Source organism: Genypterus blacodes, unplaced genomic scaffold (assembly GCF_046128005.1).
Source record: "Genypterus blacodes isolate CSIRO-AG114 ecotype Tasmania unplaced genomic scaffold, CSIRO-AGI_Gbla_v1 ptg000348l_1, whole genome shotgun sequence".
NCBI classification, from domain to species: domain Eukaryota; kingdom Metazoa; phylum Chordata; class Actinopteri; order Ophidiiformes; family Ophidiidae; genus Genypterus; species Genypterus blacodes.
Window position 1 is genome coordinate 1,209,588 of NW_027467132.1, and position 23,668 is coordinate 1,233,255.

The following is a 23,668-nucleotide window of genomic DNA, read 5'->3' on the forward strand; positions in this document are numbered from 1 at the left end:
GAACTGCACAGCAAAACAAATGTCCACATGTGGCAGTAAATCTGTCTCCAGATGCGATCCCTGGACTTTCTTATCTTTACTACCTGATACTGAATAGTTCAGCAGATGAGGGCGGACGTAAACAGCATCAATCCTACTGTTTGTTGTTCTATCATTGAGTAAATCGTGCAGCTTTTGTAAGAGTGAAAGCGTTTGTGACCTTATAACAGAGAGGCTTTTTTTTTTGGAGATTTCCGCACAATTAATTGACAAGCTGCTGGTAATGACAGCTGACGTCAGGAATGACTCAGCATCTATAAACATGCCAAGTAGCTGTTTAAGGCTCTTGTTCAGGTGTTATGGGTGTGCGATAAACCAGAGTCGGGGCAAAATGGTTCCCAGGGAGACAGTGCGTGGCCGGGACTGGCGTCATTTGGTCCATCCCATAATTCAATGCGCCCCCAGCATCTCCGACATGACAAGAGACAGATGTTGACATTTAAATTGTGGAATGGATACGAAAGAAGCAGCGATGCCAAACGTAAAAGCAGCTGGCAGCTCTTCACTTTGTCCATGATGTCACCGCAGCAACGTTGCTTCTCGATGCTTCCACTGTCATAAATAAGGCCGACATCATGCATGTGTACATCCTAACATGGGGAGACATCTCATTAGTGCTGATTGACAGTTGGACACTACAACAAAGATGATCACGCTATGACTTATAGGTCTTAAATCAAGAGTTATGCTGCAACTATTTGGTCTGTTGGATAGATAAGCAGCCACCAGCATGTTTACATTCAAATCAAAGGATCCGATTTCACCAAAACCTTCAGTGCTTTACAAAATAAAAGTACAATTTCCAGTATAGATGTTGATGTGTAAGTTTGTATGTGGAGAACTCAGCAGTGACATGTTTTGGTATCATTGACCATAAAACTCTCTCTCTCACACACACACACACACACACACACACACACACGCACACACACACACACACGCACATCTACACAGTAACATAATATCAGAGGTAAACTTGTTTTTCCTCTCAGCATTCCAATCTGTTTCTCGACTGACCGCACACAAAAATGGGTCCCCTGCTTTTCCGAACGTCCAAACACACTCAGGAATAATCCGATGGCATCCTGTGTCAGTCAGGGATCATGCAGGAATGTTTTTAAGACAGGTACACCGGCTCGTGGCTCTCATATTTACACCAGAAATGTATCATCCTGTGTCTCCATGATCACCACCGTCAGCGTACATGGGATATGCATTTCCACTGACACACACACACACACACACACACACACACACACACACACAGCGGAGGGAGAGGGGGGTTGAGGTTAACCAGAGGAGGGCTGCTATAGAGATAAGAGGTCTGATTTGGTCACGGAAGGACGAGCGATGGATTTAATGGGGATGACAGGTGAATAAATGGTTGAAATCCATTAACCCTCCCACGACACCGGCTTAAGCCTTGTACCTCGTCGTTACACCGCCCTGTGTTATGAGCTGTTGCTGTATGTCTGTGTGTGTCAGTGTCTTGGCGTATAATATGTGTGTGCGCGCATGTGTGGGTGTGCGGAGGTGTGGTTTAGCTCGGGAGTCCCGCCTTGCTGCACGCGATGCCTGGGAATCCGTGCCGGTTGAGGATTTACTGAAACACGCTTTGGGAATCCCAGCTCTTTCCCCTCCTACACACATTCACACACACTCTCTCTCTCTCTCTCTCACACACACACACACACACACACACCCAAATTCATTTATGATACAGAGCTGTGGTTGTTCACACAGATCAGGTAAAATCACAGAGGAATACAATGTTTGTCCACACGCTCCTAAGTTTCCGTCCAAACCTTCCCTCTGTCACGTCGTTGTCATGTGAGCACAAACTCGGCGGCGTGACGACGAAAACACAGAAATGTAAGTCAGTGTTGTGATATACAAACGAACGATGTAATGTCTAGAATAAGAGGGAGCTAAAGCTGTTGTTTCTCTCACTATTTACATCCACATTTACATTCACATTTACATCCACTCATTTGCCAGAGGCCTTCTTCCAAACTCCCGCACACATGAGATTTAAATACATCAAAAATAACTCTGATCATTACACTCAATGTTTTAAATATTCTCCTGGGAAGCCTCGTTTCTGCTTTCTTGAGCTATTTCTCCGCCTCACGCAACGATTGTTGGCCAGCTTCTCTATTGTCACGCGATCCGGTAAATGTTTAGACGGGAAGGGAAGCAGTGAAGGTGAGGAGGGGACAGACGGGAAAGGAAAGAGGATGTCAGGTGCCGTAATACTGAACCTGGGCCGCGTTCTGTGCGTTTACGACGGCACGGCACAACAAGTCACATTCAGGCGTGACACAACAACTCCACACTTCAAGTGGAAAAGTACAAATCAAAGCTTACATGGATCCAAATAGGAGGCTGTTGTTATTGATGAAGAGGACTTAGAGGTTGAATCTTGTTCTCTTGTTGCCTCTGCAGGAGAATCGTTTGCCTCCCATCGTCTTATTGAATGTTATTCTACAAATCCTCACTCCAAAGTAAACTAGGAAGCTTTGAATGAGTGAAAGGCGCCTGTTCGGAACAGAACTGTACAATTAGGGTCAGAACTCTTTGTGTTGCCGTCTCGCACATGCCAACCATATGGTTCTGCATGAAACCAGGCCAGGCTGCATCGGGTTTTATAAGAACCCCGGGTCGGCTTTACTAAGACCCACTAAGTATCACTATGAAACTTGAATCATGTTTGAGGCACATCTGGAGCTCTGTGTCTCTCCGTCACCGTACTGAGGAGCTGCCAAGGACTTCTATCTCCGTCTAACACGTACTTCTTCATGTTTTATTGTCCGGTGGGAGAAGGAACTTTGAATCTCGTCCTCTGTCGGTTTTTACGACATTTCCCTTCCCTCGCTTCTCTTTATCTTTTCCTCTCCGTCTGCCTTTTGTAACCTCCCTAACAGACTCCATTCTTCTTTTATACTCCCACCTCTTCTTTGTTGGTCAGAGTCTCAGAGTAGATGTGTTGGATGGAATCACATCAGTTTAAAGTCGTGTACAGTACGACATGCAGGGGAACACAGGAGGGGAACTATCTCCATTATTCTTAAGGAGAAAAACACTTTGTCAGTATGTTTACATGCACACTAAGGCCTTATTGTCATCATTATGTATCATCAGTGTGTCAGATTGATATACTTAAGCCTGTAAATTGGCTTAATTGCCTGATGTGTGTGTGGAATCCTGTATGCATCCTACTCTCCATCTCACTAATGGAGAAGAGTCTGAGTATAGCGTGCATGTAAACGTACCGCCTGGTCAGTTTCTGTTTATCCTCTATAGGTGCAAAGCCCTGAAAGGAGATCTGGGCTGAAATCTCTCTGTAAACGGGTTTAAATGTGGATCTGTGTGTGTGTGTGTGTGTGTTTAAATGGTCAGACTATGGCAGACTATTTAAAGATGTGAGGCCACGGCGGAGACAAAGCCTCAATGACAAGACCACACACTGTCATGGGAAGGTAATGGTAGAGCTGAGTGCGGGCGCGTGTGTGAGATGGACTCCATGTGCGCTTGGTGTGTCTAGACTTGTTTGCCTTTGCGCATGAGTGCAAATTCAAGCATGCGTGTGTGTGATTTTGCCATTGATAAGTGGCAGCAGGATGCATCATGTTGACACCAAACCCTGGTGTTATCTCCAGCTTTATTTTTCCAGCGATGCGATACAATCAGCCGTATGTAAACATCCCACTGTGAGCAGATTAGGGAGCGACGCCGTCTTGCGTTACACACCAGGTGTCCTCCGGCCGCGTCTTAACCACTCTGGACAGATCCGGGGCCCAAATGGCTCTGCGGTGCTGATAATAACGCCTGGTGTCATTGAGGAAATGGATCGGTTGACCGCAGAGCTATTGCTGAGCGCTCCCTGCCACACATCGGATTGGAGGCGGTGGGGGGTGTGTGGAGCTAAAGAGTGTCCCGTGACTCTGTGGATCTTTTGTATTTAACCTCATCCCACTAATTTTCCCTTTAATGCTGTAACGTTAGGAACCAATCCTCCACTTTGTTCACTTTTCTACGCCCATCCTTCCAGCCTCCACTCTCATTTTCCTTTGGAAGTGGTAATTGCTGACATCCTCTTATTTTTGTTTCAACAATGTCTCTATTTTCAGGGCCCAGGAATGATTTCATGTTTTTGGTCGTCCACTTCCCAGAAATCATTTGTCAATCAAAGCGCTGGGTTGTCGTTGTCTCAGGTTGTCGTGGATCGTGTTTTGCTCGCTCTAACGACGCCCAGATTGATTCCTGCTCATCAAAACTCTTTTATGGAAGAATGCGGAAACATAAACTAGATGATTTCCCATGTGTCAGAGGAGGATTCCCAGGGATGAGTGTGTTTCAAACTGCAAACTGGATAGAGGCTGAAAATATGAACATCCTGCCACAACTTCTATTGGCTGATTTAACCTGAAATGTTTTTAATCCTCTTCTCTTCTCTTCTCTTCTCTTCTCTTCTCTTCTTTTCTCTTCTCTTCTCTTCCCTTCTCTTCTCTTCTCTTCTCTTCTCTTCTCTTCTCTTCTCTTCTCTTCTCTTCTCTTCACTTCTCTTTTCTCTCTTCTCTTCTCTTCTCTTCTCTTCTCTTCTCTTCTCTTCTCCTCACTTTTCTTTTCTCTCCTCTCCTCTCTTCTCTTCTCTTCTCTTCTCTTCTCTTCTCTTCTCTTCTCCTCTCCTCACTTTTCTTTTCTCTCTCCTCTCTTCTCTTCTCTTCTCTTCTCTTCTCTTCTCTTCTCTTCTCTTCTCCTCACCTCTCTTTTCTCTCCTCTCCTCTCCTCTCTTCTCTTCTCTTCTCTTCTCTTCTCCTCACTTTTCTTTTCTCTCCTCTCCTCTCTTCTCTTCTCTTCTCTTTTCTTCTCTTCTCTTCTCTTCTCTTCTCTTCTCTTCTCTTCTCTTCTCTTCTCTTCTCTTCTCTTCTCTTCTCCTCACCTTTCTTTTCTCTCCTCTCCTCTCTTCTATTCTCTCTTCTCTTCCACTGTGGAAATTCACATCCATTCCATTCACAGTAATTAATAATTATGAGCCGTGGCAGGCGATAAAAAGAGGAATGGAGGGGAAAAGAAAGAAGAAGAAACAGGTTCCCCTCTGTCGTCCCTTTTGACATGTAAAGCGTGTAAACTTGGCAGGGCCAAATTTGTTGATTGTGGGCTACTGATGTGACCCATCTGGGGCTGAAACATTGCATTAGGTCTTCGCACGCTATTCCCCGCCACTCCCTCTACTCAACAGCTCCCCCCCCCCCCCTCAGTCACATGAGAAACAGTTGCAGTACTGTTGTTGGGTGAGGAGGATGTGGGTATTTGGTGTGTTTATTTTGTGTGTGTGTGTGTGTGCGTGTGCGTGTGCGTGTGCGTGTGCGTGTGCGTGTGCAGTGAGAGACTGCCCCCCTAAGTGGATGGTTGGATCCCAGCAGCAGCCAAGTGTCCTCGAGCAAGACACCAAATCTCTTTATAGGACTAAATCTCAATGTACATGTTTGCGTACGTGTGTGTGTGTGTACGTGTGTGTGCCTGTGTGTGAATTCTGAACTGGTTTAGCAAAAGCGTCGGCAAAGGATGTGTGGCAAACTCATCAGACTCTCTACTGCTCTGTCATTTTCCACCGTTTCATAGTGGGAAGAGCAATTAAGACCTTATTACTTATTATGTGTTGTACAGTTTGTACTGAACACAGTGTTTATGGGTTTCAGGGGGATGAATGCTAAAGCAGCCATCTATAAAAACCCTTCACGAGTGCAGAGAGAGACTATCTGGATCTCTGCTTATAAACTGCACCTGTTGATTAAGGTTGCTGTCCAAATCCTAAAGCAGATCTCAGAGTCTCATCAGCTCCTTGACCCCTGACCCCATGTGTCCAAGTGTAAATAGCCTGCTGACAAGTAGACGGACAAACAAACAAACAAATCCAGATGAAATCATAGCTGCCTTGGTGGAGGTCTGCCTGTCAGTGTGGCATTAAATCGTTGTAATCCTGGCCAGCTCTGAGTTTATTCAGGTGAGAATGAGGCTTTACAACGCACCGCCAAAGCACAAACACAAAAGAATGAGCCACAAATTCACCGTGTCCTCACAGGAGACAAAGCCAGGCGGCGAGGGGGAAGCGTGGTCTTTGCGTGAGCTGCTGACAGTGACACCACAGGGTGTTTTGAGCTGCTAATCCTCTCCCAAATCAGCAAAAGTCTCTCTCATCCCAGAGACATCCTGAAGCTATTGCAAAGGAATTCCTGCGGTGCTGCTCATAAATCAGCTGAACATACTGAAGGACTCGCTCGCTCGCTCGCAGACTGACACTCAGCACAGCGCAGCTCCACATAACTGCTGTGGAAACACATGTTCCTTCACTTTTACCTCAGACGTGTTTGCTTAGACGTGCCTCAGCTGTGGAAATCAAACTCTGCCTTTAATAGTGTTGATCTTCAATTCCTTTCAAACTCTTTCGTTTATTTAAGGATTTCTCTCGACAGAAATTGAGATCTATAGGAGGTCATTTGTTTTAGATCTGAGCTGAGGCTGAATATTCACAGTCAGGCCAAGTCGTAATGCTGAAGTTGACTTTGGAGGCGCTTGATGGAGAAAGCAGCTACTTCACAGTCTTTCTTTTGGACAGTGAGAACCGCAGCAGAAGTCTCCTCAAGAACACTTTGTCTCACACCAGCAGCTTTATGAGGCCGGGAGGATTCATGTAGGGGTGTTGGATCGTTGCCACGGCGGAAGAGAAGATGAAGAATAGATGTGATAGATAAGAGGGAGACAAATAGACACAGCTGGAGCGAGAAAGACAAATGTGAAGACAGGATTGAACACATTGATAAGCTTAGTCAGAACATGGGAACTCATTGATCCAGGTTCTGGTTCTGGTTCTCCACCACCAAAGCGCCTGTAAGAGAAGTTTACACCGAGCCCTCATAATTGTTTACTCACACAATTTCAAGGGTTCAAGTCCCGATGATCAGCGTACATCTTTAATTATTATGAGTTCCTCCTGGGTTCTTCTGCTCTCCCCTCCACTTCTGTCCTCCTTCACCTTGACCTCCAGGCTTTCCAGGCGAAAAACTGTCAACTGTCAAAAGCCCAAGCACACACACACACACACACACACACTGACCATGACGGGAGAGGAAGGACACATGCTCCCATTTCTGCTTGATTAGGTTTCTATCTCTAAAGCAAATATCAGATGGATGTGATCTCATCGTCCGTTTCCTCCAGGATTTCGAAAGAAGTAACGTAAATCAAAACAAATCCAATTATGTAATGGCTGCATGTTACGTACAATTTACATAAATCAAATTAGCTTGCCGTATTTCCTCTGAGATGTTTTCCACATTAGCTCTCGCTTCAGGATTTCTGTAATTTACTGCAACATCTGCAGATTAAAGTAGGAGAAGGTCTGAAATGATGAAGAGTTGCTTTGCTTGGTGACGCTCGGTTTGATGCTGGACTACGATCCTGATGTGATGGATAAGGTTCCACTTTGATAAGAATGCTATTGGCAAACCAGCATTGTACAGTAAATCTGTAAACCTGGACTATTTCCTTTATGTTTCAGTGAAGCGTGTGTGTGAAGAAGCTGTGTTTTGGTTTGTATCTGTGTGTGCTGCAGAGACATGGAAGCTTTTGGGTCAACGGAGAGTCAGAATTCCGTCTATTGACCCTCCTGTGCCCTCCTGTGCTCTGCCCCAAGTATCGCCCATTCACTCACACACACACACACCACCAATCCTTCCGATTTTTCCGTCTGAGCTTCCGTGACAAGCTGAGCGGCCACATTTTAGACGGCGAGGAGCTCTCACCACATGTTGATGAGATCATCGCCCAACTTGTACACACACAGTAAAAGTACGCACACAAACAAATACAGTGCCCACACACACACACACATAAAGCAAAGCCAGGGACCTGGGGTAACTGCTGCTGACATGCACATGGATGCTCAGGCTGACATGTGACTAGATGTCGTTTCAAGTGGTCGTGGACCGGAGCTCCTAAAATCATAGAGGCCTTAAAGCCAGAACCAGAGAAATGGCAGAAAGCTTCATATTTCTTAAAGTGTTCTTCTGCCAAACAGAGGAGGAGGAGGAGGAGAAATGTGACTCATCCTTCCTCATTCTACAGCCCGAATGTCCTCCTTTAGATTCACTACCAAATCTCGTGCTTTCCTCCATTTGCCACATTTAAGGCCAACATGTTTAAGGCTTGGAGCAAAGGTTGTTGGTTCCGTCTCCTTGTCCTCGCACCACAATGTCACAGGAGTCAAAGTTGTTGTTCATGTTTGCACCCACAGTGAAGTGTGCTGCAGAGTGAATTTGCATGTACGACACGAAAAATAGTGGTCCTATTTAGAGCGACAGGCTGTTTGGAGGGGGCGGGCGCGTCTGTGTTTGTTTACACCCTGGAAATCTCCTCACTTGGCTGGGAATTAAACATAACACACACATATACGTATATACACGGGTAGCATCACGCTAACACCAGATGCCAGGGAGCAGAGTGGTGACTGAGTGGCGTCGGCACCAAAGCCCCACCATGCGTGACTCTCCTCTGACTTCGCCTGTTTTAGCAAGCTTGCGTGATCCCACCATCGCTCCCCATCAAGCCCCACCCCCCCGCCCCCGCCCGCCCCCCTGTATCCTTCTCACACACACACACACATTGCCTGCCAGGAGATAGCACAGGGGGGTATATGTACTCCCACCCTGTGCCAAATGAAGTGATCGGAGCAAGCTGCAGGAAGCACCGTTAGTATAAACAGACTTGGATTAGAGCGTTGTGATGACATGCAAAGGGCGCAGATGGGAGAATGTGCAGTCACGAAATGTCCAAACCTGACACGTCCCTCGCCACCGTGGTGAGTTTCGGCCCTCAGCCCACAAACAACGACTACCAGCGTCCTACTGAAGCTGTATCGACTTCGGTGATACAAATCTAGTAGATGATGCTTCATTCAGACCTGCAATGCTTTTAAATTTGACATTTTGTCTAAAAATTTAATTAATTTAACCCAGATGGAATCAACTTCATTGTTATTTCATATTTATTTTCATTATTTCATTTATTAGAATCGGCTCTGTCAGAGTTAAATAATTAAATAAAGAAGAGAAGAAGAGAAGAAATGAACTCAATGCCATCGCTTCAAAATGACCTGCGTCACAGAGTGGTCCAGGACACACACACACACACACACACACAGGCTGGACACATAACACCACAGCCAGTGCCCACTGACTGACAGCTTAATGTGTGTCATGCATAAAGCATGATCAGCATCATGGCTATCACTTGATCCCCTCAACCCTGAGCACATTAACCACCTCACACCCATTTAATTACACATGAGGCCTTCCTGTGTGTCACCGTAGCAGTTTGGCATCAATTCTGCAATAGTTACCCTATACTATCTATCTGTACGCTCACTATTATGTAAGATGAATAATGGAGGTTCCTTTTTTCTGGAGGAGGTTTCAGTAAAGAATAAAAGAAAAAAGAGGATATGGTAGAAATCCATCCGTTTAGTGGTTTACTGTCCTCTCCCATTTAACTCAACATTACTCAGAGCTTGCTTAGCCAGCCAGTTTGTACTTGTGTACTTTTTACACAATAAACGTGTGTGTCCTTGACTCAGAGTTCAGTCGCTCCTTAGTGTTTCTTCTTGAGTGGCACACAAATTAGTCAGTTCTTTCCAGCCCTTCTTCTTAGCGGTTAGATTTTGTTTAGTATTGCGTGCTACAGCAGCATTAGCGCAGTTTCCCTCCCATATGGATTCAGCCAGAGGGACCATCTGCCCATTATTATTTGCCTCAATGGGCCGAAACGGCACCATAATCTTTTTAACAGATTACTGCCTTGTTATTGAGTGAAGAAAAGCACTGAGGGGATCACTGGTGGAAAGGTGCGGTGCTCTGCCAGCAAACCTGTTGAATGTGTGTGTTTGCAGTGACCACAAAACAAGCGACCACGGCTTCAGACCGGCCGACAGGGAGGAGAACAGCAAAGGGATAATCTAAGACTTGTTGTACTCACTCCGGCCCTGTTATTGCAAATAATGTGAGTGACACAAATTGGTGCTTGACACGAGGGAGCAGCTTTTATTTTTTCTTTCTCCGGCGGTCGCGCTGCAGACTGTAAACTTCGCTCTCCTCGCTGCGCTCATGCAGGAATGCGGCTCCACTAAAACACAGGGGCAGAAAACTAATAATTATTCCCTGAGTTGTTTGACTTGTCTCAAGTATTTCCTCTTTCACTATGAATAAGCGGGAGAGTCCGAGGCAATGGAGGAGAGTAAATATTTTAGGGCTTCTTGTAAAGAGAATGTGACTTCTTAAAGGTTGTTTATTCTGTATATTGTGAGCCAAAGATCTTGTAGTGCGACTCTGAGGCACATTTGCTTTATGTTATGATGAAGTCAGTTTACTTCAGGCTATATGGGCCCCTGGATTTAAAGAACTCCTCTTTTCCTCCCATGTTTCCAATCATATATAATCCATTCAAACTTAGAATCTGCCTCTGTGGCACATCTGTTTCCAGGTCCCTTGTTTGTTTATGAAGCGTCAGAGGTTTTCATTTCAGATTTGTCCCTAATGAAGCTCAAATTGATGATCCAGGGCTTTACAGCTCACTGAATGCAGCACCTTGCAAGCCAGTGAAACGGGGACACAAGCAGCTCTTGAATTTCAGGCGGCCTGTGAAAACAGAGATTGTGCGAGTGCAGAAATAGAAGGCTTGTGCTTTATTGTGGCCAGGTGGGGTTCCTGAACGCAACTTTTATTAACCGCCAAACTCCTTGAGAGTGAAACAACCACACCGCCGTCCTCATCAAAACAGGAATCCAAGGAAGAGCTATTTATAAAACACACACACACACACACACACACACACACACACAAACACACATACATAAACACAGAGCTGAGTTAATAGGCGCTGATGACTCTTTAATTTGCCGTGCTGAGCCTTTATCTCAGATGTGTCTGTTGCTGTTAAGAAAGTTGTTGGATTTTATCTCCGAAATAGATTTTATCATCTTTACACACACACACAACAATGCAGAGGCCACGCCCGTCTGTATCTAAATGTGTACGGTTCAAAGGTCCGGGCGTTTTTTATACGGCTGTTAGATTTAGAAACGTATCGGCTCTCACTCTCCAACGTTTTACAGTTTGCATTAAGTCCTGTTATTCCTACAATAGTGACAGAAAGGTCCAGGGTTCAAATCCCAAAATTCACTATTCTGGATCAAATAGATACCAGAGAGTTTTTTCTTCTGGCTGAAATGTGTTTTTGTTTGGCCTTGGTGGAGGTATGTGCTGTGTTGAGCGCCTATCTAGTGACATTCTTGTGTAGTTTGTGGTTATTTGTTCCGGCCCATCCCAGCCCAGTCCCGTCTCTGGACTCTGGCTCGGCACCAAAGCCTTTTCACACCCCAGTCTGGTTGTTTCAGACGCTGTCCCACAGGGAAGCCCATCATGAATCAGGCCATCATGGGAAGTTTGAGGCCATAAATATAGAATCACAGGAGACCAGTTGAGGAATAGTCCAAACAGGCTCCTCCGTACATAACAATGGAGTCCACCCCCCTCCCCTCCCCCTCCACTTGTACTGCTGCGATCTGTGTATGATTCTGCTGTTGTGTGTGTAAGCGTCTTCAAAGTGTGTACACGTGTGTTCTCACTTTGCCTTTGGGTGGGACATTAGCAAAGGGATACACTGCAGATTGTGTGACTCATGAAAGGGTTTGTGTCCTGACTTCACCCCCGCAGAGCAGACTGAAGGTCTGGGTTGATATTTGGCTGGTTGGACTCGGTCGAAACCTTGGCAACGGCAGGAAAACTGGAGCGTCTTGTTGTCCCCAATTAGAGAATATACACTGTTGCATTCATTTGGGTTCAGTCAAATAAAAAGCTTTCCTTCGTAACTGGCTCATCTCACGCAACGCATGCCTCAGTGTGTGTGTGTGTGTGTGTGGAGTACATCACATCCAGGCCCCTGTGCATTTGCATTCTGTTAGTTTTTATAATTTTCTGTATAAATATTTGCCCTATGATGTGGTTAATTTCCCCAAAGCTTGACGAGCCGTATTTAGAAGCCTTTTAAAAGCAGCTCTTAGCCTTTTTAGCCACTGTTTGTCAGAAAACCGCGTTTCCCAGCAGACAGACATCATGCTCACATAAAACATTTGCACCACAATAAGTCACTCTGTCTATTTTTAGAGTCAATTAAAGGACTTTTACATTATGATTACTGTAATAGTCTGATGTTGTGTTCCGTGGCGCCAGTTTAATGACGGTGAGCCGCACACAGGAGTGAAGTTGCACTACTCGTCAGTTTTGCCCCAGGGCTTTAACGCGGAGATATATTACTACAACTACAACACGGCGACTGCTGCGTCCGCCTGCCAACCAAAACAGAGAAGTGGAAACAATCGACTTTACATCACGACCTCCATTCTGTGTGATCTCTTATGCTTTGCCATAATATCACTTCCCCTTTATTCCCGTATCCAGGCACACAACCGCCGCCTTTGTTTAGCTTCTATTCAGAGATGAATGTTTGTCTTCCTTCCTTAGCGATAGTCTTTCCCCCGAACAGCTCCAGACGCACACACACACTCCCCGCAAACAAAATCACTCGCTCACTTTAAATCTGCCCTGAAAGATGGATATTTGTGATTCCTGACCCGCCGCCAAGAGGAGCGCTTGTTTTTTGTCGCTGTTGTTTTGTTAACAACAGTGACAACAAGCCGTCGCTTCAAATGTAATTGTATATGTCACAGAGGAAAGAAAACAATCTGCCTAAAGACCTTAATGCAGCTTTAGTATCCAGCACCTTATTATTGCTTAATACACACAGCCTTCACTCGCTTCCAACTACTGGAAAAGAATTAAACAAGTGGACCCAAGAAAAGCTCTGCTCCTGTTTTTCTTCAGAATTGATGAAAACGCCAAAAACTCTTTTAGTGCATCTTTGTTCTGTTTCCCTGCCATCCTTCCATTTCAAGCCACAGTGCAAAAACAAGAGAAAAAAGTTAAAACACTGAGGCTTGGCTCTGGACAGGGCGAGATCCGGACATTTGATCTGTGGCATAATGAAGTATTAGCTTCCATTACAGTGCAGGCTTAACCTTTTTGCAGAGCGCCATTGAGCGCTTGCCAGCAGTCATCAATATTTAACAGCTGTTGCTATTATGAAATTCTTTATGGGCTAATGTGGCTCGCCGGCTTGCACGCAAGGCCTTGGCAGGCCGCCAGCTCCCTGTCAGGAGGAAGGGGGGGGAGATTGACAGACGGCTCGCTCGCGTGACAACCAGCCCTTGATCAGCCAGCTTCTCTCTCTCTCTCTCTCTCTCTCTCTCTCTCTCTCTCTTTCTCTCTCTCTCTCTCTCTCTCTCTCTCTCCCCGTCTTTCTCTCTCTGCTAGTGTTGCTCTCTCTGCAGTGGATTTCCTGTGCCTGCGGATAGAGCGAGAGAGAGAGAGAGCTGAGGGAAGGGGGCGGGACTAGGCAAAGGAGGTGGCTGTAAGCCAACCCAACCTCAACAGACAGACACATGCTCACACACAGCTTTCTCTACTCACGCAAGCCTTGTGGGAGGGGAGTGACTTCGGCGCCGCGCAGCTTTTGCATGTTTTCGGTCTGCAGTACACACACTACACACAAGAAAGCAAAGAAGAAGCTGCAAAAGATGACACCCGTGCTGCTGAAATTAGGGATACAGAGAAGCAGGAGAATAGAAAACCTGCATGTTGGCGTGCAAATGGTTTAGCTCAGTCAGAGAGTTTGTTTTTCTCTCAAATTCATAAAGTTTGCACTAAAATTTTGCTGTCACCTCTCCTCAAACTGCATGAGTAATGACCTGTTGGAGTTAAGACGGGGCAGCAGGTCTCAGGTTAAACCCCTGCAGGAGCCGGTGTGTGTCCACGAGCCTTCTGCCTGCTGCTCCCTGCTGGGGAGGAGAGCATGAGGAGCTGAGGAGAGGACATGGACTCAGACCTGCCGTGGAGCTCACAGAGCGTGTTCCACTCTAGTCACGATCTGTAGCTGCTCTCTTCAACATAATGTCATGCCGTCTTTAAAGTCCCTCTAATGTGCAGGACTCAACTGAAATATTCATCTCTGCTCTTTTCAGCATTTTGTGAAACATTTCTTTCTGCTTTATCTCCATTATGCTCACAGTAAATGCATGTCAGCGAGCTCATAGCCCACAGAGACCTCTCTCTCTCTCTCTCTCTCTCTCTCTCTCTCTCCCTATCTGTCCATCTTATCTCTCTCTCTGTTGGTGAGTTTTTTATCATCATCATTTTTCTACTTCTATCTTGTTTCATTTTCTCTACTGTTATTGGTGTGGTAGGAAATGGCTTTAGACAAGAGGCAATAACACACGCGCACACACACACACACACACACACATAAACAGACTATGTTGTACACATCCCCCCCTAGAGGCTGCAGAAATTAATGTCTAATTGATGAGGAGTCATCATTCTTGCATGTGTGCACTCATCATGTTTCAGGTGAATCGACCTTCTTCTCTTACAGCGTCTGTAACGGACGACTACATCAGGAAATCTCTTTCAAGTAGCTTCCTCTGTAAAATATTCAATATGAACATATGTTTCTTTAGTTCAAAGTCCAATAGAGCAGCAGCTAATGGTTTGGTTCCATCTCTTCTCTCTATCGCCTCGTCCTGTGCCTACAATGGCAGCTGATTGACGTGTCACTGATCAATATTGAGTCATGTTGGTGATGTCATTAGAGGCACATTGGTTCTCAGTGGTGGGCGGTGGTTGAATATTTGGACCCCATCAGCTCTGCAGCACATTTGTAGGGTGGTCTCGGTCTCTGTGTCCTGAGTGGAGGTGGAAAGCCGAGGGACCAGGCTAGACGCTCTCAGCCTCTCCCTTTGGCAGCATCTACATCCTGGTACTTGTCACTTTTTTTTTTTTACTTTACAGCCTGTCCTCACATAGAGCACATAAACGCCTCACCATTACCTCCTCTGTTTTCTTTTTTCGAGGAGCGAGAGAGAGAGAGAGAGAGAGAGAGAGCGGGAGAGCGAAAATAGCGGCAAAGAAAAGCAAACCTGAAGACACGAGCGCTGAATAAAGCCCGTATTGTTGGCAGAGGAAGTGCCGGTGCCGATAATTAATCATCCCTTATGTTTGTCTTTCCTGACGCCGCATCCTCTCCAAAAGCTGCCGTAAGAGAGAAAACAAAAATACACGTTGAAGGAGGAAAATAAAGAGGCTTATTAGATTCATTTCCCTCTGCAAAGGTTTCCACTGCTCGGACGCTGCTGCGGTGATTGAAGAGAATGGTTTTGTGTGTGTGTGTGTTTGTCAGTCTGAGTGTGTTTGTTTGTGTGTGTTTGCACCTCGAATAGGCGATGACAAAATACTTAAGGTGATTCCTGGCGTTTATGAGTTTACCGAGCCGCCTTTCAGTTCACTTCACTTCAGCGTTTAACCTGATTCTCACACGCAGAAACAAACATGGAGGCCTTAATTACAACGTGGCGTGAATAACACCCACTGTTGTAACGGACGGCGTGGGCGATTAAGAGAGAAAATAATCCAGACATCATTGATGGAGACACAAAAAAAGGGCTGCGGGCTTTAGCTTTGCAGGAATTAAGCGAAGGGGAAACTCTGGAGTGTCACGAAATCGGTGGCGGATCGCCTGCGACGCGCCCGAGAACAAAGAAACTGCCGAGAGATAAAGAGGTGGAGGAGGGAGGAAGAAAGAGGATGAGTCGATTGAGGGGGCGGGGGTGGGGGGGAGGGCAGAATGGAGGACAGAGGAGGATGGTTGAAGGTTGAATTGGGGAGGAAGGGGAGCAGTAATGGGGTTATGCAGTGGGGGTGGAGGTAGAAGGGGGAGGCATCGGAAGATCCATACGCAAATACTTAGATAACATTATGAAGCTGTAGGGTGTGTGTGTGTGCGTGTGCGTTGCGTGACTAATCTGCGGCGGCTACAATGAGTGACGGAGCGAAGGGCTGATCTCTGAGAGTGAGCCACATGCCCCTGACAGCACGCCCACAAGAGAAACACGCAAACATGCTTCCCACACGCAAACACACACACTCACAGGCAAACCCCGGCACATGTGACCGTTCGTTCTGCACGCCACTATTGTATCGGCTAATTGCACGTACGCACACTCTTGTACGATAGTAGGCGGGCCCCGAGTCTTAACTAGAGAAGAACACGGCGTGTTCTGTGGAATAATTGATGGAGTGTGTGCGATGATATTTTCGTTATACTTGGAGGTATTACTGCTTTACTGAGTACACAGAGGAGCTGGAGCGCAACGAGGCTCACACGGGGGAGCGGGGACACACAAAGGAGGTGTCATTTAGTTCTGGATCCCTAACGATGACCCGACTTTGAGGTCTTTTTGTGTTGGAGATCAAAGGTCAGCCACAGAGACGGACAGGGTTCATTCACGGCTTGACGGACACTCGAGCAAGAGTGAAAGTCCGTCCAAGTGATCCACCCGACTGTCGTGTCCCATTATCGTACGTGATCAGGTCATTGTCAGTTTGCGGTCATTAAATTAGACATAGGAGGAATTCTCCTTAGAATTTCATGCCAGATGAATTGAAAACAGACCAAATGTGCATTCTCTCACAGCTGTAGAGAGTCTGTGGTGCATGTATCTCCATCAGATATCCCAAATGCCGGGATGAGCCGGTGAGCCCAGGCATGTGGCCGTATCGTGTGAGAGGAATCCTGTAAAGTCTTGAAATACTTCACTGTTTTCTCTTGTTAGACAGGCCCGCCGCACAGGCTAATACCTGGCATTAGTACAGTTTTAGTGCGGTGCAAAGGGAGGGGGGGGGGGAGTGTTTGCCTGACAGATTTAATGTGTCCACCACATGTCGGAGTGCCGGTCCAGCTCTGAACTGTGATATTGCGGAAGCGGTGGGACAATCTGAGCATACCTCGGGAAATAGATTCATTTTTGTTATGGCTAATGAATTTTCCATGTTGTGCTTTGTATCTCTTGAGCGAGTAACAGAGCAGTGTATTTAAATCAAGAACACACGTCCCACCTTGCTTAAGGTCAAAATGATTCAAGGCCCCCACTCCATCATCTTCTCGTGTGTCCTCATGTTGAAGTTATGTTGCAGCACAATCAAAACAGCCTCTTGAACTTTGTCTCTTCTTTTTGTCACAGCGAACCAAGAGAAGACCTCCAGGAAGCACATGATCAGCCCGGTGTCCTCCAACCCTGAACCCAGGAAAGAGAGCCTGCCACCGAGCACAGCTGTCAATGAGAGCGGCCTGCTTCTGGAAGTAAGTGCTGCTGTTTGTGTGTGTGTGTGTGTGTGTGTGTTTTAATAGTTTCACATATATCACACTCATTCTGGTTGATGTTGAATTTTCGCCGCCTCACCTTCGTCTCTGTCAACGAAACGCTTTGCTGTTTGCATACGAGCCGCTCAGGAGAGAGAGAGAGAGAGAGTGTGTGTGAGGTGATAGGAGGGAGGATGGGTTCTTGTGTGTATGTGCGTGTGTGCCCTTCGCCCCTTGCCCTGACCTCCTTTGCAGAGCTGTGGTGTTGCGTGACATCAGGGTGAGACAGGAGTGTCAGAGCTGATGAAGGGAGGTCGGGACTCACACACGCTGGAGGCTTCGGTAACCAATGGAGTGTGTGTGTATGTGTGTAGGAGTGCATCTGTGTCTGAATGCACCGTGCGTGAAAGTGAGCAAAAGAGAGCGAGAAGAACACACCAAGCCTGTCAAGAGTAATCAGAGCCATTAGAACTCTGTTGACCTTCGACCTTAAATGTCATTAGGTTTAGTCATGCAGAACAAATAGGAGCGTAATGACAACACACACTTTAGTTATTTATTTAAATTGCATTTTAGAATAATAGCATTTTGGTACCCATGACGCACATTTAGAGTCTTTTTATGTAAACGTGTGTGTTGAATTACAGTTAGAATAATAGATTTAATGTTAAAGAGCAGGTTGTCATAGTAACACAGTATTTTATATGGGAATCGTCTCAGCATCAGATCATTGCTACACATTCAATGTCCTGATGAACAGCAAATTGTGACACTGATCGCGGTCATGATCCAACGACTGCGCTCTCACACACACACACACACACACACACACACAGCAGACCTGATTCACTGATGCTTCTGTTAACGCGTTAGGTTGTCTCAGCGGGACTGTAAACAAAGGGCTAGATTGACCGTGGCGATGTGTTGCCTCCCGTTGCGTGACTCAACCTGCGGCGGGGCCTCATACCAAACTGTGCATTAGTTGTTATGGTGATGGGATCCCAAGAGAGAGTGCTCTGTGTGTGTGTGTGTGTGTGTGTGTGTATGTTTAAGTTATGGAAGGTATGTGTGCGTTTGACAGGCACATTTATACATGCTTGTGCTTGTCGTTTATGCATTTGTGTGCTTACAAAGATTTGCCTTCCTATACTGATTACATGATACTGACACATTATCAGCCCATTATTATTCAATATGATTATTTAATGTGACTATTTTGATACGCAGAAGCATGCAAACACAGAGACATCTCCCCTGAATGTTCTTCTCGCAGGATGAAACAGCTTCCAAAATTAAATTACAGCATCCTGGGACTCTCCAACCAGTGAAATCCAAACACATGATTGATCAGCTAAATGGAAACGAGAATAGAACTGAACAGTAAAACTCTCATTGCTGATTTACTTCCCTCTGGTTTCATTGTCCTGAAGGTGGACAACACTCACTGGCTGATATCCAGTGTTTAATAAAGGCCAGTATTACCCACTATATCAGGAGAACGCTAGCAGTGCGTGTGTGTAGGATGTGTGTGTGTGTGTGTGTGTGTGTGTCTGTGTGTGTGTGTGTTCCTGGTGGCAGAAGTTGTCACTGTGTGTCGTGACCCCATCATCGCTGCTTTTATCTCACTCTGACACTGAGGCAGCAGGAAAACCAAAGAAACCCTGTTCAAACAATGAGCCAGCAGACCCCCCCCCCCTTCCCTCACACTGCTGCTCTGCTTCCAAAATCCACTGAACATATATTTTATTTTGGGCTCTGCGTGCAAAGCACCTCTTAAGAATTGTAAGTCAAAGCTTTTAACATCCCACAGGCAGCTATGGGAGCCAGGGCGTCACTATTACAGCTACATGGAGGAGCAGGCCAGCAACAGGTGCCTGTTTCCATGACCTCAAAGCTTCAGAATGCAAGAAGTGAGGGAAACGTGAATGGAGGAAACGCACAAAAACACCTTGTAGCACCGCCAACATCAATGGGATATATTATCTCTCACTTTGATACTTCACAGTATACTCTTAAAAGCATGCATTATAGTCTATCCAGTCCATCTTTTGTCTATCTATATTCTGGACAATGGTGATGCAAACAATCAGGTGATATCGTTTAAGGTTCTCTTTTTTCTGGTTTCCAATTAAAAAAGCTTGCCCCTCTGTATTTAACCAACCTCCCAGGGCCCACCTTAGTGCCTTGGTCCAGGGCAATGACAGGTGCAACATTTACTAATGGTGTCTACAGACACAAAAGGAAATCGCTGCGAGCAGGGTTCGAACCTGCGCGGGAAGATCCCATTGGATTTCAAGTCCAACGCCTTAACCACTCGGCCATCGCAGCTCCACGTCGAGGTTCATGTACACAGATCACACAGTGTGACAGGGAGTGTGTCAGTCATTGTTGACATACAGTTACAATTGTCTGTATCTCTATCTGACGTTCTTTTATTCTTTGTCTCAGGGCTTTGACCCATTGCGTCTTGAGCCTTGCATGATGAGTTTGTACCCTCTTGTAAGTAAACCCAAAATATACTTTTTTTTTAAACTCTTCCATGGATTGGACACAGATAAATGTGTGGAAGTACTCATTTTTGTTATAGAAACTGCATTGATTCCAAACGTGGTCCCACCCTGGGCACATGGTTTCAATACAAGGATTCCAGAAAATCAGATTTTTGGTCAGAACCATACTTTCTCATATGTTTACCACTGACATGTTGGATTTGGACACCATTCACTGTTTTCATAAATATATTAGATTTAGAGCTGACATGCTGTCACCAGATGTTTGCATGGCCCCAAATGACCAATACTATTACTTTCAACACCAATAGATCGGAAAGTGTGCTAAGCTATATTGATCCCACTTCACCCGAGCTCCATTTCAAAAGCTCCAGACTGTCAGAGAGACACGACACCATAATGTTTGATGTCCAGATACGAAAAAAGAAGTCGTGGGTCGAATCCAGAATCCGAATTAGCTCCGACTCTGTGATTGGTTGCTGAGCAGCGTTGTAGTCCTGGTAGGTTTGCTTATTTCTGAAGCCACTCAAGCGTTACAACTACATATATTTCTGCTGACAAGTCCTTGTTGTGTGGGTGTGTGTGTGTGTGTGTGTGTGTGTGTGTGTGTGTGTGTGTGTGTGTGTGTGTGTAGTGACCCGTGTGCCAGTTCAACTTGTCAAACAGCATCAGTTTCCACGGTGCTGAGAGGATTCATCATCCCACCCCTCTTTCTCTCTCTGTCTCTGAATCTCTCTGCTTCCCTCTGTTATGCTTTCATAAAGTGTCACGTCATTTTCATACATACATACTCCTGCATGATGTTCTTATGAAGCGTTTGTTTTGTGTCCTGGAGTGTTTCCCACCTACATTAGTTTTAACAATACTTGATCCAACTACAATATGATGCGTTGATCCGTTGATCGATCCAGACCTCATGAAGATGAGGTGTGTGTAGTTGACATGAACCTACACCTTTGTTTCCCTATAGCAAATGAAACCCTCCCTTCAGAAAACATATTGTGGTTAACTTGGATGTGGTCTCGTTCTCATTTTAGCCGTCTGAAGTCAGTAGTCTTCATCATCATTTGAAGCAACGTGGTTTCTGAGTCATGATGTGAAATTCTGCTTTCTGCTGGCTACTTGGTATATAATCAAATGATGAGTATACTTAGGAACAAATGCCTGGTCTGTCGTTGTTATTTACAGTAGGTATCCCGGCACACGACAGCTTCTTCCTCCCTGTCGTGATAAAAACATGCATTATAATTGCAACATCGTAGTTTCTGATTGAGAAGATACCACAGACATTTGTTACAGGTTAAGATTATCTCCTTTGTCAATTAAACCAAGCTAACCCACCTTTTTTCAACACTGTACACAAGAAGTAATCGCTGCGAGCAGGGTTCGAACCTGCGCGGGAAGATCCCATTGGATTTCAAGTCCAACGCCTTAACCACTCGGCCATCGCAGCTCCCCTTGTGTTGGGAATCCCTCAGATCTCACAGTCTGACATGGAGTGTGTTTGACCCATTGACACACAGTTTGGAATTAGTCTGTTTCTCTGTCTGACACTAAAACACTCATGTTAAAGAGGCTGTTAAAGGTTTTAGTGCTACAGACTGCGCAGCTCTGTTCATGCAGGGTTATCAGTGTGTGTGATGGTGTCCAGTGAGCATTAGACTGCATGTAGGCAATCAGATCACTGTGAGGAGAGAGTGGAAGAGGGAGGGAAGGAAGGAAAGTGAGAGTATTTGAAAGCCGTAGGGATATAGTACACATACGCACTCTCTCACACACACACACACACACACACACATGCACACCAGGGAAGACCTGCATAGTCTCGCAGTAAAACAGAGGTGACAGACTCTGGCAGCAACAGTCACGCAAGTCAAGTAGTGCTGCAGTTGTCACGCTATCACAGCTGTGCACGTGTGCACACAAACACACACACATGTGCACACACACGCCTGCTTCCATTCTTCCTCTCTTGAGTTCTCCTCTCTCACTCTGTTTATTATAAAAATCCTGTTTAATGAACTCCTGTCATTGTAAGCTGTGTTAGTTTAACATGTAGTCAGTGGGTACAGGTTTGAGTGTGTGTGTGTGTGTGTGTGTGGAGCTTCTCTGTTTTTAATCACTGATCAATGTTTGATATCAGAAATCAAAGCTTATGTCTCCAGTTAAACAGAATGATGAAGGCTTTGCACTTAGTAAATACATACAAAGATCAGTCAGAAGAAAAAAAGAAACGTTGGCCTTGACTTGATGTCTTTACTGAAAAACAAATATGAGTATAAATTCCTAAAGGAAATATAGTAAACAAATGTCAAAAGTAATATTTTGCATTACAAATCATCAAAGTTTTATTTGGCCAACTCTTCCATAAACATCTGTCTTTCATTGCTGCTCAAGTGTTGCAGTATTCCAACTTGCGTTCCATTTTTGCTGTTATATGCTGTAAAGAATGGGAGAAATTGGGTTTTGCTCTATAAAATGTTAGACTGAAGGTAAAGTTTTGCTTTGCTCTGTGGGTTAAAAAGTGAAAGCACACTGAGTGACAAAGATGATCCAGGTAACATGTCAATAATGTATCTGTCACACTTGTTCTTACTGCATGAATTAATCCATCTCTCTCTCTCTCTCTCTCTCTCTCTCTCTCTCTCTCTCTCTCTCTCTCTCTCTCCAGTCTCTGACAGGCTTTGCCTTGGTGGTGAGCAGTGATGGGATGGTCTTTTATGCCTCCTCCACCATTGTGGACTATCTGGGATTTCATCAGGTTGGTTGGACTCTTGCAAACATTCAGCTTCCTTCCTCTCCCATGTCTCTACCCAGCCAGCCATTAAATATGGATGATATCAATCCGTCTGTCCTGTCATACCGAACACATTCTGCTCCTTCAAAACCACTGATCGCTGTTAAAGTCACACTGCGCGCACACACACCCACACACGATTATTCTACCACGGTGCTCCCACTTGACTTTAATGTCAACCAGCACCATGAAATCGATACGAAAACTAAATTGGTCAGAAAGATCATGGCATAGCCTAGTCAGTGTGTGTGCGCGTGTGCGTGTGCGTGTGCGTGTGCGTGATTTTTACTGTAAACATATCCCATATCCCATCATGCAAAGCACCCAAACTGTGTGGCGTGTTGTGCTTAGGTGTGATAAATGGAGTCAGCCTTGTTTGTAGCTGTGGATGATTTGATCTTGTGATTTCTTCAAACTCTTCACAGCTCCTTCGTATAATGAAACAAAACATTCTCTTACCCGTTCACATATGTTTGAGCTATTGGTTGTTTTTGAGTCACATGTTTTGCCTCTGAGGCCTTGACAACACGGCACATCATGTTGAGGCCACAATTATAGTCTGAAAAACACTTATCCCTAATGTGGCCCAGAAAAAAAGGAAAAGAGCATTTCACTAAGTAGCACCACAAGAAAGAGGAGCAGAAAACCTCCACTGGCCTTTGATCCCATTTGTTAGCGGGACAGTTGAGCCTTTGATGGTCAGTGAAAATTTCACTTATTCTACATTTTTTCCTCTTCTTTTCCTCTCTCTGTTTTTTACGAGAAACATAAACAATAGTCACCCGATCCATCTGTCTGCCCGACTGCCGGTAGGGAACCAAACCGCAGGCCGGAGCGGTCGCAAAGGATGGTGGGAACAGATCGTGTTTTCAGAGGCAGCCGATCAAAAAACCTCGCGTGCCACCAGTGTGGAAATTATGGAGAGAGTGGAGGGAGGGAGGGGAAGAGGGAAGAGGAGAAGGTTGAACATTTTACTGAGGAATCTGTCATGGAATGACAGAAAGCAAAGCTATTGCTG

At 45.5% G+C, this 23,668-nt stretch overlaps 1 protein-coding gene and 2 non-coding genes across 3 annotated transcripts in view; 1 reads left to right on the forward strand and 2 right to left on the reverse strand.

Annotated features, from left to right (window-relative positions):
- The window catches only part of LOC142988750 (uncharacterized), a 56,665-nt gene that overhangs the window by 25,906 nt on the left and 7,091 nt on the right, over positions 1-23,668 (forward strand). Inside the window, exons 4-5 of the mRNA XM_076137987.1 lie at positions 17,225-17,343; positions 22,525-22,614. Of these exons, the coding sequence (XP_075994102.1) occupies positions 17,225-17,343; positions 22,525-22,614 (209 nt within the window). The remainder of the gene's footprint in view (positions 1-17,224; positions 17,344-22,524; positions 22,615-23,668) is intronic.
- trnas-uga (transfer RNA serine (anticodon UGA)) lies at positions 19,590-19,671 on the reverse strand. The gene has a single exon. It is a non-coding gene; the product is annotated as a tRNA-Ser (tRNA).
- trnas-uga (transfer RNA serine (anticodon UGA)) lies at positions 21,225-21,306 on the reverse strand. The gene has a single exon. It is a non-coding gene; the product is annotated as a tRNA-Ser (tRNA).